This window comes from Lepidochelys olivacea, assembly GCF_965140295.1.
Source record: "Lepidochelys olivacea isolate rLepOli2 genome assembly, chromosome: 4".
NCBI lineage: Eukaryota > Metazoa > Chordata > Testudines > Cheloniidae > Lepidochelys > Lepidochelys olivacea.
This window is the reverse complement of record NC_140414.1, coordinates 106,419,943-106,436,416: the sequence shown is the minus strand read 5'-3', so window position 1 is coordinate 106,436,416 and position 16,474 is coordinate 106,419,943. Positions and strand designations below refer to the sequence as shown.

Sequence of the window (16,474 nt, the reverse complement as noted above, 5' to 3'; positions counted from 1 at the left end):
TATTACTTTACCCGTGTTGTCTCTCGTGTGTGTATTGACTTTTTTTTGCATACTATCACTAATATTTCAGTGACACTCAATTAATTACATTTTTTTCTAGAGATCATCGCTCTTGTGGGTTGTCTTCGGAAAATAAATGAACTCTTTCTGGATACAGTTACACATCTTCAAGAGGCAAAAAACAAATTTTATGATATTAGATGCAGACATGATGATAAATCTCAATCCCAGATTGTTCAAGATGTTTCCAATGAAATAGTTGTGTGCGAAAGAGAAAAGACACATTCTGGGAAAGTATCTGCTGGTGTACGTCAGCGACTCCAGGTAACTTCTCCCATGAATGAAAGGAAAAGTCCGAACATTCACCAAGTCCAGTCAAGTGAAAACAAAACAGTGGAAAAAGAAATTGCTATATCAGTAAGTGAAAAAAATTCTGATCAAGAACAGGCAGTAAGCAGAGACCTCCCAAAGCTAATGGAAAATGAAGATCACAAGCTCCTACAGAGTTCACATACAGAGCAAAAAGATTGCAACAGAAAGGATGAAAGTCATGGAGCAAGGCCTTATAATAAGAAATGCCCAAAGAGAGCTTTTCAAGAAGTTCCTGGGAGCAATGGAGATGATATAATTGTATCTGGAAAGTCCGAAGATATCTGTGATAGATCTGTAATCAATCTTTCTGATCAAGAACAGGCAGTAAGTGAAGAACCTCCAACTCAGATGGAATATGAAGATCACAAACCAACAGAGAATTCATGTGAAGAAGAAAAAGATGATGAGAAAAAGGAGGAAATTTATGAGATTAATGGGAACAACACAAACAATGCAATTGAGTCTGCAAGGTCGGAGAATATATGCAATACACCTGCTATGAATCTTTCAACAAATGATTCAGAAGAAGTGGAAAGATCAAGTCCCTGGATGAACAAAGAGTAAGTATGAAAAAGTTGACTATTTGTAAACACACATCTGCGTGCACTCCAGCCATTGGACGTGCATAAAGGGCAGTTCACCCTTTAGTATGGACACTAAATAAAAATGTAACTCTGCACTGAAGATTTTAATGTAGCTTCCTGAAATCTTGAGCACATAAAAGGTCAGATTTGAAACTTATTGAAATCAGTAGAAAGATTTCATTGATTGATGTCAATGAGCTTTGGATCAGGTCCCAAAATTAGGCAGCTTTCCTATAATTTGTAACATACATTTTTAATCAGTGTTACTGATATTTTTCTAGGTCCTATGCACTTGTTAGTTAATGCAAGGTATTACTGATCAGTTCCCTCTGCTTTATAAAAACTGAAAAGATAGGTGGATAATTTGGATATATTTATTATTTAAATATATTAAATGCATATATAAATTGGTTTATTGCTTACATAATATAGGACAAAAAAAGCCCAGAGAATAATATTGTGTATTTTTCTGCAGATTTCTAGCAGAAGTGAGTGGTAATATTGAACCTGAAGTTGCCTGTTATATTACAGCACCTTCCATCACTCTCGAAAATTTAGTATGCAGGATCATCAATGACATGAGTTCCTTGGTGGTGGAAGATTCTGAGGCGCTGGTCAGCAATGTCATCAGTGTTGCGTGCTTAGACCAGGGGAAACTAATCCCCTTTCCTATCAACATTGCAATCCCATTCACTGCACGCTACAGAGGAAATTATCGAGACATCATGGTGAAGGTGACCAATATGAACTTTCAATCAAGTTACTTAACTCCCATTTCCTTTGATGGGTACCAGGGAAACCAGAAGGTTGGTGAATTCTTATTTGAGTATTATGACAGGGTCTATTGTGGCTGAACAGTTAAGGTTGAGTTAAATTTTGCAATTAAAGAAGTGATTAATAAGCCATGCTTTCCATCATGAATTTCATATATTGCCAAGGTTACCTAAATACGAAGACCCACATTTTCTAAGGTGACCATTAGTTTTGGGTGCCTTAAGCTTCAGGTGCTAATTCACGCCCCCAGAACAACCCCCAAGATAGGGAGGCATAAAGGTGACCTAAAGCTGCCTATCCTCCCTTCCTCCCACAGGTGGCTCAGAGTATAATTTGGTTCAGTGTGGATCTAACCTGATTTTTTTCTAGACTAAATTGTATTTCTCTCTCCAAGATTCCCCATGATTGATTGGATACAAAACTCCCCAATTAACATCATCTCTTCAGAAACATTAATTGGAGAAGTACTTTGCCCCAGAATACAGATGACTCTACAGTTTTGTTTTGTTTTAAATGTGAGCATGCGTGTGAAGTTGACAATTCTTTGGTAAATGAAACAGAGGAGAGATTATTTTGCATTTAACCTAAAGAACAGTAACACTTATATCTGCATACACCCACCCTCCCACTGACTAAACATAGGATGAAAACTTGTTAATGACACTGAGCCTTATTCACCACTGAAAGTTACTGGAGTAACACAGTAGAGAACCAGGCTGTCAAAATGGTAATAACATTTAAGTTATTTTCATTTTGCTTCTCAGAATACAGTTAGTTCATCCACTGGAAATGATAATCTACTAACAATTGTAGCATCCTTTTTCTCCCAAAGGGGACCTTTGCAGAGGTGAAAATTTGCCAGCTTGGTATTTTTTCTGTGGTTTCATGCTTAAAAAAAGAAACATTCACCATTCCAAAGAAAGGGCTCTCACAAAAGCTAAGCATGGATTCTAGAATCTCTTTCTACTACCCTCCAGAAACGTTCAGTTCTCCAGTGACCATGCAGTTAAAGGTAAGTGTGAAATATTCATATTTTTCTTCGCATCATGTCCATGTCACATGAGTAGTTCCAAAGAGAAACCCATCATAATGATGAAGGCCTCCAAACAGTGTTATTACTGTGGTTCCACTGCATAGACAGCTAGGTGGATATGGAGTGGACATTAAGAGGGACTCTGCAACCTTTATGCATAACAGACCTGGGCTTCATGTCAAATCCTTTTTAAAACCCAGGTGCCCTGATTAGCCTGCCTTAATTGATTCTAGCAGCTTCTTGATTGGCTGCAGGTGTTCTAATCAGCCTGTCTTAATTGTCTCCAGAAGGTTCCTGATTGTTCTGGAACCTTCCCTGTTACCTTACCCAGGGAAAAGGGACCTACTTAGCCTGGGGCTAATATATCTGCCTTCTATTACTCTCCTATAGCCATCTGGCCTGACCCTGTCACAGCAGATATAAATGAAGCAGTAGCTATTTGTATGCTTGCTATGTTCTGGGAAACAAGACTGTCTCCAACAATATTAATAATTATAATTAAAAAATCTACACAGTACATGAAGTCTTTGGGTCAGGCAGTGGTGTATTCTGTAGGCAAATTTTCTCCGCTCTGATCCATTCCCTTTGAGCTAATCTGGAAGTGCAAAAGAGTCATTGTCTCCCTATAAGTCAGTGGTCCTCAAATTGTGGGGCATGCTCGCCTGGGGGGTGCAGAGGAATATTTTTTGCAGGACAGGCCATCTGGTGGAGCCCTGGCCAGCCCTTGGGGGGCAGGTTGAAAACTGCCTAGTCCTGCTGTGCCCCCAGACCAGCGTCGACCCCACCTGCAGCTCCATGATGTCCCCAGACGCAGCTCCACTCTCACCCCTGTTCCAACCCCAGCCCAGCTCTGATCCCAGCTGCAGTTCCACTCTCCCCGCTGCTCCACTCTCAGCCCCACTTCACCCTTTGCTCTTCCAACGTCCCAGCTCCGTTCCGCTCACAGCCCAGCTCCAGGCCTGGCCCAGATCTACTCCACCCCCCTGCTCTGCTCGCAGCCACAGTTCTACTCCACCCCCTGCTCCACTCCAGCCCAGCTCTGCCCTCATTCCCTCTCCACCCCCAGCCCGGCTCTGCCCTCATTCCCTCTCCACCCCCAGCCCGGCTCTGCCCTCATTCCCTCTCCACCCCCAGCCCGGCTCTGCCCTCATTCCCTCTCCACCCCCAGCCCGGCTCTGCCCTCATTCCCTCTCCACCCCCAGCCCGGCTCTGCCCTCATTCCCTCTCCACCCCCAGCCCGGCTCTGCCCTCATTCCCTCTCCACCCCCAGCCCGGCTCTGCCCTCATTCCCTCTCCACCCCCAGCCCGGCTCTGCCCTCATTCCCTCTCCACCCCCAGCCCGGCTCTGCCCTCATTCCCTCTCCACCCCCAGCCCGGCTCTGCCCTCATTCCCTCTCCACCCCCAGCCCGGCTCTGCCCTCATTCCCTCTCCACCCCCAGCCCGGCTCTGCCCTCATTCCCTCTCCACCCCCAGCCCGGCTCTGCCCTCATTCCCTCTCCACCCCCAGCCCGGCTCTGCCCTCATTCCCTCTCTGCCCCAAAGCCAGCTCTGCCTCTGGCCCCAGTTCTGCCCCCAGCTGTGCAGTAATAGAGGGGGGTTGCAGACAGATTCCATTACTGGTAAGAGGGGGCATGATAGGAAAAGCTTGGGCACCGCTGCTATAAGTCCGATGCTGGGAATACCTCATTGTGTGGATGTCCCCAGCAGGAATAGAGCCTATAAAACCTGCTCCTATTCCTTCCTCCTTAGAGTCACAAGCACAGAGGGTGTTCCTAGAGTTGGGAGGTCAGGAATGGCTGGACTATGATACGCTTCAGCTATTCCTAGATAATATATTGATCCTAGGGGATTATAACCAGCTGGTCCAAAGTTAGAGAACTGGAAGGCTGTTGTACTAGGGACCGAGAATCTGGGAGAGAAAACTGGCTACCTTATAGCTTCCCTGATGTGGTGCATCCAGAAAATCTGACCCTATTTTTGCAAATATGTGTAAATAATTACTTTTACTAATAATGAGATGAATACTCTTGTCTTCACCTCCATCCTTTCTCAAGCAAAACTCCCAGTGTAGTCAGTGAGAGTTTACTCTGACTAAGAACCTCAAGATTTGACCTAGCTGTAATATGTAAATGAAAACAACAAGTTAAATCAGAGCATGAATTTAAAATCCTTGGCAAGCAGAATGTGTATTAAAAGAGTCATAAAAATGAATATAAGAGTACAGACAAAAAGGTAGTGTATAAATTCTACCTTTTAAAACAATCACACACACTAACAGGAGTCCAAATTATTTAATTAACAATGGCAGCAGTTTCTGATGACACTGTTACAAAGCACTTGGTTGTGCATATGGTAAAATGATTGGGAAAGGAAGAATCTTAGAGCTCATCAACAGAGTTAAAGAAAAAAATCTAGACGGTCTCAATTAAAAAATGGGAAGAGATTTTGTGAAATGCAACTCTCCTCCAGTTCCTGAAGTTAAACTAAAATGATTTTTAAAAAAGCAACATTTAAGTACTTGTACATTAATTATTCTGTTACTTGCTATACATAGGTCCAGCCAATTGAGCCATCACTGGTTTCCATATTAAAGGCAAAATATGACATGTACCATGCAGTAGTGTCTACTAGCCCACTGGTTCATATCCAGCATCCTTCATCCCAGCCATTTAACAAGTCAGTCAGTGTTATTCTACCCTGTCCTCCAAATCCAGAAAAAAAGAGATCGGGAGATGCAACAGAACATGGAAGAGCATCTAGTGCCACTGTAACCAGGGTTACAACTGCATATCATCTTTGGTAAGTGAGAACTTCTACCTACAAATCCAGCAAGATCAAGGCATCAATGGAATTGCAAATAGCCCTGACCAAACTAGTTTTATATTAAAATATATTCTTCACCTTAAAGTGTTCTGAAGGTGTCCTCTTCAAAAAATATAATTGGCCAGATTTTCAACTGATGTAAAACATAGCTCCATTGACTTCAATGAAACCACCCTGACCTACACCAGCTGGGGATCTCACCCAGGGTTTTTAACAGAAGATCGGGAAAAATTGAGACATATGTAGTAAAGAAGAATTTTGCTGTTTTCATTTTATTTAACTCCAGATTTTGCCAGCTTGACTCACACTGAGTAGTATTTTATTCCATGAGTAGTCCAGAATACAACTCAATGTTAGTCAGGGTGGCAGCTACGATCATGTCCAGGATTCACCCTTCATTGCTGTAGATGGCTGAGTTTATTTCCTAGCAGAACAAACCAAAAAACCCACTCACTCTAAGTTCCGTTTCCTACTCAATGCTTCTTCATGGCCATTAATGACATCAAGTACAATGTGAAACAAATAGTTCAAAGCACAGAAGGATCAAGGACAACAACCTTATAATGGGCAGATGGCCAGCCTGGTCTCTGGGCTCTACTCTAAAAGGTCAGAAGGTTATATGGGTCAAGAGTTCCAAAACCTAGTGATTTTTTGAGTGCCTTAATTTCACGGTGCCCAGCACTGCTCAGCTTTATGGGTGCCAGGTTTATATAATTTTTGGTGGTGCCCAGAATGGATCCAAACAGAGCTGTCCCGTCCATAGAACGGACTGGGACAACCACCCCGGCCCCCGTGATTTGGGGGCCCCACACTTCAGGGGGACACGAGGTCCAGAGTGGCCTGGAGGATTAGTGGGGGGCCTGGTGCTGGCAGCAGTAAGCGACGCAACCTGGCCCAAGCCTGCTCTGCCCAGCCCCCGGCGTTGCTTGGGGGATGGGGTGGAAGCCAGAAAGAGGTGCAGTGGGGGCTTGGGGGAAAAGGGTGGAATGGGGAGGGGGTGGAGTAGGGCCATGCTGGCGCTGGGTCACGTTGCTTGCTGCTGCCAGCACCAGGCTCCCCGCTAGCCCTTCAGACCACCCTGGACCCAGCATCCTGCTGAAGCACAGAGCCCCCCAAAGTGCGCTAAGCCCAAACATTGGTGGAGCCGGGCCCATGTTCCTAAATAGTGGTGGAGTATAGGCACCACAGGCCCATATAACTTGCCGCCTATGCTCAGCTTGATCAGAGGGTGGACGTACAGCACCAAGTTCTTTCTGAAAATCAGCCCCTCCCCCTTAGAAAATAGAGACAGCTGTAATCACTAGTCACTTTTGGTAATCTTGTTGACAATTCCTAATAGTAGTTCTTAACTGGCAGGTTAATGAAGTGCTCCTGACAACGAAACCCACTTGTCTGCTTCCCTAGGTGAAAGCCTGGATAAAACCCTGTAGTAGGAACAGAGGTAGTGGGATTTCTTTTTAGGGGCCAGTTGGAGCAGGTTGCTGTCAGCCTAGAAATGTTGCTCCTCTAAATCCCAAAGAGATGGTTTAACCAATCCTACTGATCCTTTGAAAATTATAATATATATTCCATCATGTAAAATCAAATAGGCTGCCGCACAAGCAGGGGTTTAGGTGGTAAAGGGAATAACTGTTCCAATTTTTCACTTCTGGAAACCTCCTTAGATCACTTTTTAAAAAGGATTAAGTCTCATTCTAATCCCTTGTAGACCCTCATCCTCATCATAGATGCACCCTGTGATTTGGCAAGGTTGGTCATCACTGCTTATAGAAAGTTCTAAACTGATATCCTGTACCACGGGTGTTCGATAGTGCACAAATGCTTGCATCTCACCTGCCCACACTTAGCAATGCTGTCAGCCTAGAGCTGTGTAAAGTACATGACTTGAACTTCAGATGTACCTGAATTTATGCTAGGTTCTAATTTGAAGTGTGCCTGTAACATGGATTCTGTTCCTTGAAGACCCAGGATACTTCATTACTTCAGTTAGTACAAATATACCTGTAATGCAGAGGAGAAAGAGTATAAAACAGGGGTCAAACTAAAATGTCTCAAAACACAATTAAATGTGGCTGAATAACTTGATTCAATGGCCTAAGAATAGCGAGCCACATAGTTTTAAGCTTTTCTGCTCCTATACATTACATAGTGTTCAAGGCCTGGATTAACACAAAATAAAACAACAAACTGCAACTTATTTTCACGTATTCCTAGTACTTTGAACCATTTTATATTTAACCAATAAACGTCTTGGAACTCTTTAAAGCATAATCTTATACCACATACATGTAATGTAGAGCAGAAAGAGACTCAGGATCTATACAAAACAGGGCTCAAACTAAAACAAAACGTCTGAAGGACACAGGTATGGGGGGCGGGGGAAGGGAGGTAGTTTGTCCAAAAAGCTCAACCACTGAACATACATGTTCATGAAATACTGTGCAGTGTCCATATAATCTTGATGCAAACTCTTTTGCTTTCTTTGGATATCTGCAGAATTTCTCAGGCCATTTTTTAGAGTATATTTAGGCTTTCTTCAGAACACCTGATTTCCCACAGCACTAGTTGAAGACCACAGGACGTGAAGGAGCTCAGCTTTTTTGAAAATTGGGCCCTTAAAATTCAAGCTTTGTTTATAGGGATAGGCTGGGTGGAGGAAGTCACATTGTGGTTTTTTTGTGACCCTGATTGAGTCTGTCCCATGTGATCAGACTGTTCACTCCAGTTCAGCAGAAACTATTTTAATTTTGTTCTTCCTTGATAGGTGGCCTTTCTGCTGAGGTCTCTGATCTAGCTGAAGAAGTCAGAAATAAACCATGTCTCCTAGCTGCTGTGTTTCTCTGGCTCCGATAGACAGCATCTTAGTGTGTAATTGTCTGTAATTTCCCCAGTTGTTGTTAACTGTCTTATTATGAGTTTATATTTTGGTTCACGTAACAACTATAACTAGTTTTGGAAGGCTAGTTTTATTTTCCCCAAGATCAGACTTTTGGTTTTACACAGGGCTAACGTGTATTTCCACTTCTGGTGGATCAGTGTAAATCAGATGACCTTGTCAAAAGCAAACCTTGATATAAGTTTTGCTCAATATTAGACTAGAGGTTAACTACATTCATTTGGACATGAACCTTTCCAAACTACAGAGCCTGAGTATACCCGCAAACCAGTCCATACATGCCATTTTCTAGATGCAGTTTTTCAGTAAGAGACAAACCATCCCAGATGGTCTGCAGCTAGGCAGATTAAAGAGAAGGGAAAAGACACTGCTACAACACAAGTATTTAATATCCACAGAGCTTTATTTTAACCTTTGTAATGATTTCTCCTGTCTTGTGGTTGTCCAGGGCAATGAGTGCCTCTGTGAGAAAACATGGAGAGAATCTTGGTGAATCCTTGAAAGTATTGGGTTACAGAAGCAAAGAAGAGGAGTGGGTTGTGCTTGATGATGTTATTGTGCGGAATGCACGAAATGGACTTGTATCATTTGAAGTAGATGAGTATTTAGAAAGGTAACATATAAATAATTTCATTCAATTATTTAGGTAAAAGATTCATATCCAAAGAAATTAATGAATGGGAACTTACTAGAGTTGAGAAATCATTCACTAAGAATTATTTTACTTGCCAAAGTTTGGCTCTTCCAGTCTGTAAATGTTTCATGAGATACGGATGACTTTCTTAGATTTGTATGTTATGAATAATTATGCCAAAAATTATTTTGGTAAATAATTTTTCATCTGCATATTGTGCACAAACATAACACAGAATGCACTTGACATCTGAAATTTAAGTTATAGTAATTAATTTTGATTGGACAGTATTTCTGCTCCCTGGCTGGATGAGCATAACTGTCAGTTTTAAGATTTCAGGTTGACATATATTCTCCAGTATTCACTTAAAATTCTCTGTTTATGTAAAGATTCTGCCAACAAATTTTGTATGATAGATCATGCCTGGGAACCAAAACAACCTGAGTCTAACCACAGTTGACTCAAATGCATTTAAACCTTTGAAAATCAATTTGTGATTTGTTTTCCCCAGAATTTATGCACATGATTTCATACATATTGGGTTTAGTGCTGCTATGTTTATGCAGGATAAATCCCTATTGATGTCTATGGGAGTTCTGCAAAAATAAGGACTGTGTTCTCAAAACCATGAACATTAGAATAAAGACCTTATTGTGTTGAACTGGGAAGTATTTGGGAGTTTGGTGAAAGTGCAGATTACTATGTACATGTGCAGCAATTACCTCTGTCATTCACTGTAGTTTATTACTGTGTCATTTTGAAAGCAAAATAGAGGATATTTTGATATGCCCTAACACTAAACACCTAACACTCAAGTTTCATACAAGTAGCAACAAGTTGTGTATCTTACTCATGTCAAATATCCAGATTTACATCTGAGTCTGTTGTTAGAGAGGCTTATCGTATCTTGCATTATTGTTCCATCCAGCTAAATATTCTAAATGGCTCTAGAAGTGAAAAGCTCTGTAAACACATCAGGAAGAAACATGGGAAAAAACCAGTTCCCTACATATTGAATCATAAATATACTGCTATTAAAATAAGTAAAAAAAATTGCCTCCGTTTCATCATATCTTAAAAATATAAAATGAAACGAATATATAAATTCATGTTGTTTTAAATACTTATTTAAAATCTTTAATTTAGTATGATATAAAGGTCTGAAATGAGATGGCTTTTGTATTTATTCTCTGTAATGTACATACTATACTTTGCAATTACAATATAGTTGATCAAATATGAGAATATATATTTCAGCTGAAGATCCTACATACTATATATTAGTCATCATTTCTATACATTTTTGATACACATTAATTCTACTTCCCTCAAAACCAGTTACCCTCTTATTCCAATTACAATATTTTGATTCATCAGCTGGGTTTTGAGTTTTCATGAGAACTGAAATAACATAGGGATTAACATACTTGAACTGATCACTGAGAATTTATTCTAATATTCTGTGTAACAGCAGTCAGTGCCACTGGTGGATGTTTCAGATGGAGGTATAACCTTCCCATTACAACCAAGATCATTTAGTTATTCAATAGCGTATTGTAAGACAGCAAGAAAATTCTTTCCTGCCCCCAAGTTGTGGTTATCTTATGCTCTGAGGCATGAGTTATTCATATACATATCTAGCCTTTCATATTTTGTTTTAACTCAATAATATCCTCTGGCAATAAGATCCAAAAGGTACACAGCACAAAAGATGTTTTGTTTCCCTTTCAAATTTACTACTAAATGGCCCAGTTGGAATCAATGGGATTTTTGTTGAAAGTCAGTGGGACTTAAGATAAGTGCCAAACTCACAATTGAAAATTTTACCTATGGCCTTTAGTGGGAGAAAAATGAGGTACAACAGGGGAATGTTTCAATAAAGCTTTCAATCCTGAACAGCTTGACTTTTGGCCTGATGTCATATTCCAGAAAACTAATCTGAGCATTTGTTTCCTACCTTGAGGAGGAAAAATGTTATAGAATGGTCATCAGTTACCTGAACCACTATATTATCTTGCTTGATAAGTTGCAAAAGGTAAATAAAATGATTTATAATTCAATAAAGAATTAAGTGTCACCTCAGGGACTACTTATTTTCTTCTCTCTTCTTTTCTTCTTAATGCAGCTTTATTGTCATCCGCCTCTCATTTGCCATGGACAATACACATCTAGTTCTATTTATGCAGGCTCTGGAGGAAGCCATTCGCAGCACCATGGCTAATGTCGTACTATATCGGAAAAAAGAAAACCCTCATAAAATAGTTGTTTCACTGGTTCTGTCCAAAGAACTGAACTGGGAGCTGCAAAACCTGCGTGAGGAGGGATACTTTGGTCCTCCAGAACCAACGCAACAGTTTCAACTAAGAGAAGGAGAGCAGATTCATTTTAGATTTAGTGGCAACATATTTGCCTCAGGTAAACTGGCCATTTCTTGTACATAAATACAACCTATCAAGTGAACGGATCTCATATAATATAGAACTTTGTCTTGCTTCCACCTGTTGCAAATAGTGAGCTTGCATTTAGGTAATTCTTTGAAACGGCACACTTCACTGTTGTCATTCAGTCCTTATTTTTTGTAAACTTGTAATTCGATAGGCAACCACTCCACTCTGATTACATGAAAAGAAGTTCATATGGTGAAATCCTAGCCCACTTAACATTAATTGGTATTTTGTCAATTACTTCAATAGGGTCAATATTTTACCCATAGCCCTCCCTTTTCTACTAATCTTCTTTTATGGTCATTTTAAGAACATCTCATTGGGGTTAAATGGATTTTAAATAAAAAAGGACAGATTCTGTTCATTTACATCAGTGTAAATCTGGAGTAACTCAATTGACTTTAAGGGATAGTGGCATCTAGGGCATATTAATGTTGTTGCTGGTGGCCCTCTGAATTAATTCATGTGATGATAGCCTATTGTTTAGAAATTTCACAAGTGCTCACAGTTGGTCTAACTGCTGTCATTCACTATTGCCATGGTAAAAACTATTCACTACACTAAGCACTTTTGAAAAGCCTACCCAAAATATTTATGCTCTTCTTTGCCAGGTTTTAAAATTAATTATGAGGGTGTAGCTTACCACCTTCAGAGGTCACATTGTACACATTACATAAATTCTTCCCAGGGAAACCCATCCAAAGAAAATCAGTGTGAAAAAAATAGTATTAGCTTTGCAAGTATATTGCATAGTTATACAAAATATGTGAAGAAAATGTTACGGTTGCAGAGTTAAGTACTCAAAAAACAGGGAAATGCAAAACTTATGGATGTACATGCAACTCTTCCCCCTTTCTGTAGTCATTATAATACAAGGTTTACTTACATGACAATACACATCTCAAATAGTCATGTTATCAGTTGGGTTAAAGTCCCTTAAACTGATGAGTATAGCAGCCTCCCTTCATTCAGGTTAAATATAAGAAACAATAGCAGTCTCAAAGAGGGGCATCCAAGGCTACTCAAAAATTTGAGCTATGTAGGTGGAGAACTCTGCTGGCTATTGTTTGGGCAAGAATAGGTCTGAGAGAGCCAGAAACAGGAGAGTGACATAGAAGGAGAAAACATTTTGGGGGGGGGGGTGGAGTGGTAAGGGAGGGATGGAGGGAGTGCAGGCTGAAGGAGTTTGCACCAGTGTGCAAGGAGAGTGTGTCCTGTTTTTTGGTTTCTCCTGTGTTCAGGGAAACAGGACTTTGTCCATTCTTTGTAAATAAACAAGATTGCATCAAAGGTACCTGATTCCATCATCAATTTTCCCTCCCAACTGGAACATCCTCAAGGGTCCTGAAGTTTGACCAGCTGCTCACCTCAAAAAGTGTAACATTTAACAAAATAGTACACATTGTTTCCTAGAGCCTTAGATACAATATTTTCTTCTGCTCGTACTAATTTCATTGTCAACATGGACTTTCATTTCTTGTCTCTCCATGGTTTGTATTTCATTAATTTTATCATCTCCATGTGCATTGCTTTTCAAGCAGCAACACATCTCTCCTTAGAGGCACTATGAGGCAGCTAACTGCAAAAGATAATGTAACCGTTAATTTAAGTGGCCAGGAAAGTGTAGCTGTTGCTCTGTGTTTCATACTTAGGTCCCAGGCCTGAATACAATTTGTTTTGTATGATTTTATTTGTATAAGTCCTACTGACTTATCTTGCTCCGCAAAAGATTTTGTATTTATATACCGGAGAATCAGACATTAAAACTCAGTCTAAGAAATACATCTTTTTATAATGAATACAGATGATGGGAAGAATTTTGGAAAAGCCTACAGGCTTACTTTTCATTCACAAAGAAAGCCCAGACTGGAGCTCCAACTCCAAGAAGTGGATGAATTTGGTAACTACAGCTCACCTCATTACAAGGGAACTGCAGTATTTTACAAAATGAGCAGAGAAACAATAGCCAAGAAGTGGGATCAACCCCTTCTGCCTGATGACTATCAGGACCAGTCACCTTTATGCAAGTTAGCACTAACCTTACCAAAGGTAAGTTCCACAACTCCTTACTATTTGAAGTCTCTCTCTTCCAGACATTTTTTGTGAGATTGATATATCCTTTATCAGTAAGGATCCTAATTTGCTTTACAATCTACAGTCAGACACAGAAATAACCCATCTATAAAATGTCACTACTGGGGGCGGGGGTGAAACATAGTAGCTTTTTCACCTTGCACAGCTCCACTGGGTATTAATTTAGGACTGGAAATAAAGAATCTCATTCAGCTGAAACTGTGGGGAGAATTCCCCAGTTGAAGTTTATCCAGGACACTGCAATTCGCCCCCTGCTCTCCAAAACATACCATGGAATGGCTACAAGTGGTCAGTATCGGAAGTTATTATTAAATATATGGGGGCTGGACCATGCCTTTAAGGCAGAGACCAGTGTTTGGGAAGGTGCAGAGCCACAATTTCACGGGGAGCTCAGGGAAGAATTTAGACTATCCATTTTCCTTAAGTATCCATAGATATATGGTTATCTTTGAACCTGAATACTCCATCCCTTTGCATGCCCGGTAAGTCTCTGTAACTTTGTCATGTGCGTTATTGGCTTGTCTCCATCTCTAAGACATGCATAAGATTTTCAACAATCTTCTCTCACTTTGACCATTGTAATGTCACTGGTTGCCTCCTCAAGACCCAGATCTCCAGATAAAGAAATGCCAATTGACCTCCAATACCAATTGTGTCACCTTCAGCCTCAAACATCTCTACTCCATCTCCCAATTTATTACAGAACTCTTCTGTTTGTTTTTAAAATCCTCACCAGATTTGCTGCAAGACCTTGTGAACCATGTTGTAAACTGCCATAGCTCCATCAAAGTCAAGGCCAATTTACATCAACTGTCAATGTCTCCATTTCCCATTGTATTCCTCCCACGTTTATAGCACTAGTCTCCCACCATTGTCCCTTTACGTAGTTTCACCACTCTTGCTATGAGTCCCTTTTCTGCAGATCTGAAACAGCCTTCCTTGTTGTTGTTTCCCCATTACCATACTCTTTATTTCTCTCTCCCTCTGCTATTTTTTGCTATCTAAAGGTTGAAACTGAATTAAGTTGTGTACATTTTTGCACCAGGATACGTTTTATTTAAGTAAAATATAATTCAAAATTCCGTTATAAAAGACAATATATTCCTTTTCCTTTTTTATTTATTTATTTTAATTTTTCAGCAGAAAGTTAGCCTTCCTTCACAAGTGATCTACAACAGTTATATGTGGCACTTCCCTGGAGAGTCAAAGGGGATACTTAAAGAAAATCTATTTATTTGGACCCAGGCTTCACTTTGTTTCCTTCCCTCCTCCCACCCCAGTTCTGTGGTTTATTCCATCTTCTTTCATCTTGGTGCATAAGAATCATGTTATGTATGACATTGGATGGTACTTGAAACAAATCACATTTGCAGGTATCAAGTGCTTCAGCTTTGCTTTGGTACTTAATCACCTGCCAAGACCTTTTATTGCTTTCTGTATTCTATTGCAAAGAACATGAGCCCTTATATGTCCTGATGGGACAGTCTATCAATTTGCAGTAATTACATGTGCCCCTGCTCCCCCCGCCCCATTTAAATGTACGGTCATCTTTGCTATCAATACAACCTTCCAATCCCAGTGTGGTGAGGAAGTTAAGGCTGAACTGATACCAATGGTTATGAAAGAAGCAAGCACGGGAACACTGGTAATTTGGTAGTTGCTCTGTAGTGACTGGAAAACTTCTATTATTGGAGAGACTCCCCCCCCCCCAACACATCCCTGGAAGTAAATTTTGAGGGTTCAATATTTAAAAATGAGCCCGCTCAATCTGAATAATTTCAGTAGAGGGGCCTGAATTGAGGTAGAGAAAAAACAGTCTGCTTCGAGTGGTTTCCTTACACGCCATTCTTAGATGCCATCATGGGGAATTCTGGCTGAAGCAGCAAACAATTTCTCCTCGAGTTCCCAGATAAACACATGCAGTAGCAGAATGTCTGCCACCCTCAGAAAAGGTGCAGCATGCGTTCCCCCTTCCTGCTTGGCCAGCAGAGCTAGCTTGTGTGGGGCGTGGAGCCATCTCCCTTTTAGGGTGCTCGCAGCACAAGTCATTTAACAGGTACCATATTCACTAGCCTCACTGTGGCTTGCCTTTTGCAAATGGGCACAAGTGATGGGAAAGTCTGCACAGGGCCAGCCACCATATGGCTCAAAGTGTCCTAATTCTATACCTGCCTCTTCAGAATTCAAAGTGTGTATCAGGCTGCTTTAAATAACTCTGAAATTGCAGTATGCGCATTTATTCTACAGATTAGAATGGAATAGACCAGGAATAAGTCTGGGTCTTCCTTGCTTATTTGTAAGCATTGATGAAATGTCAGAGTTGTAGTTCTTCTGTGGATCTAGAATAAGTTAACCTTTTTTCTGCTATGCAGTTTCTATATTGAATATAGCAATTTCAAAATTCCCTTGAGCAAGATAGGCCTTATTACTCTCAAAATGTGTTTCTTGATAGGAAATATATAACAGAAGTATGTATGAAGTAATACATAACTTCAGGGGATCAGTGCAAGCCTTGGGTTTCCAAAGAAACTTCCTCTAGTTTGTAGTGATGAGTTTTTAGGAGAAAAACTTAGGAGAGACTGAAAGGGATCAGATTCTGCCCTGAATGAAAATATTTAAAAAAAAAGTAATTTCTTAGAAATGCTCAAATATGGCAAGATTTGCACTTCACTTCCCCCCAAAAAATGAAATGCGTCTCTACAAAAGACTGAGTAGAATAAATAGCATCATAATCAGATCTCTCTCTCTTGCAAATATTTTTTGTGTACAGAACCAACATCTGTTTAGAAACAGTTGGCAAGAATTGCCATTTTAAATTG

The 16,474-nt window shown here is 40.5% G+C and overlaps 1 protein-coding gene across 1 annotated transcript in view; it reads left to right on the top strand.

The window, feature by feature from the left end:
- Positions 1-805: 805 nt before the first annotated feature.
- The window catches only part of DTHD1 (death domain containing 1), a gene marked incomplete at its 3' end in the record, with an annotated part of 34,803 nt that continues 19,134 nt past the window's right edge, over positions 806-16,474 (top strand). The window contains exons 1-7 of the mRNA XM_084625762.1: positions 806-932; positions 1,432-1,762; positions 2,563-2,742; positions 5,319-5,563; positions 8,932-9,096; positions 11,243-11,532; positions 13,366-13,610. Of these exons, the coding sequence (XP_084481888.1) occupies positions 871-932; positions 1,432-1,762; positions 2,563-2,742; positions 5,319-5,563; positions 8,932-9,096; positions 11,243-11,532; positions 13,366-13,610 (1,518 nt within the window). The 5' untranslated portion in view covers positions 806-870. The remainder of the gene's footprint in view (positions 933-1,431; positions 1,763-2,562; positions 2,743-5,318; positions 5,564-8,931; positions 9,097-11,242; positions 11,533-13,365; positions 13,611-16,474) is intronic.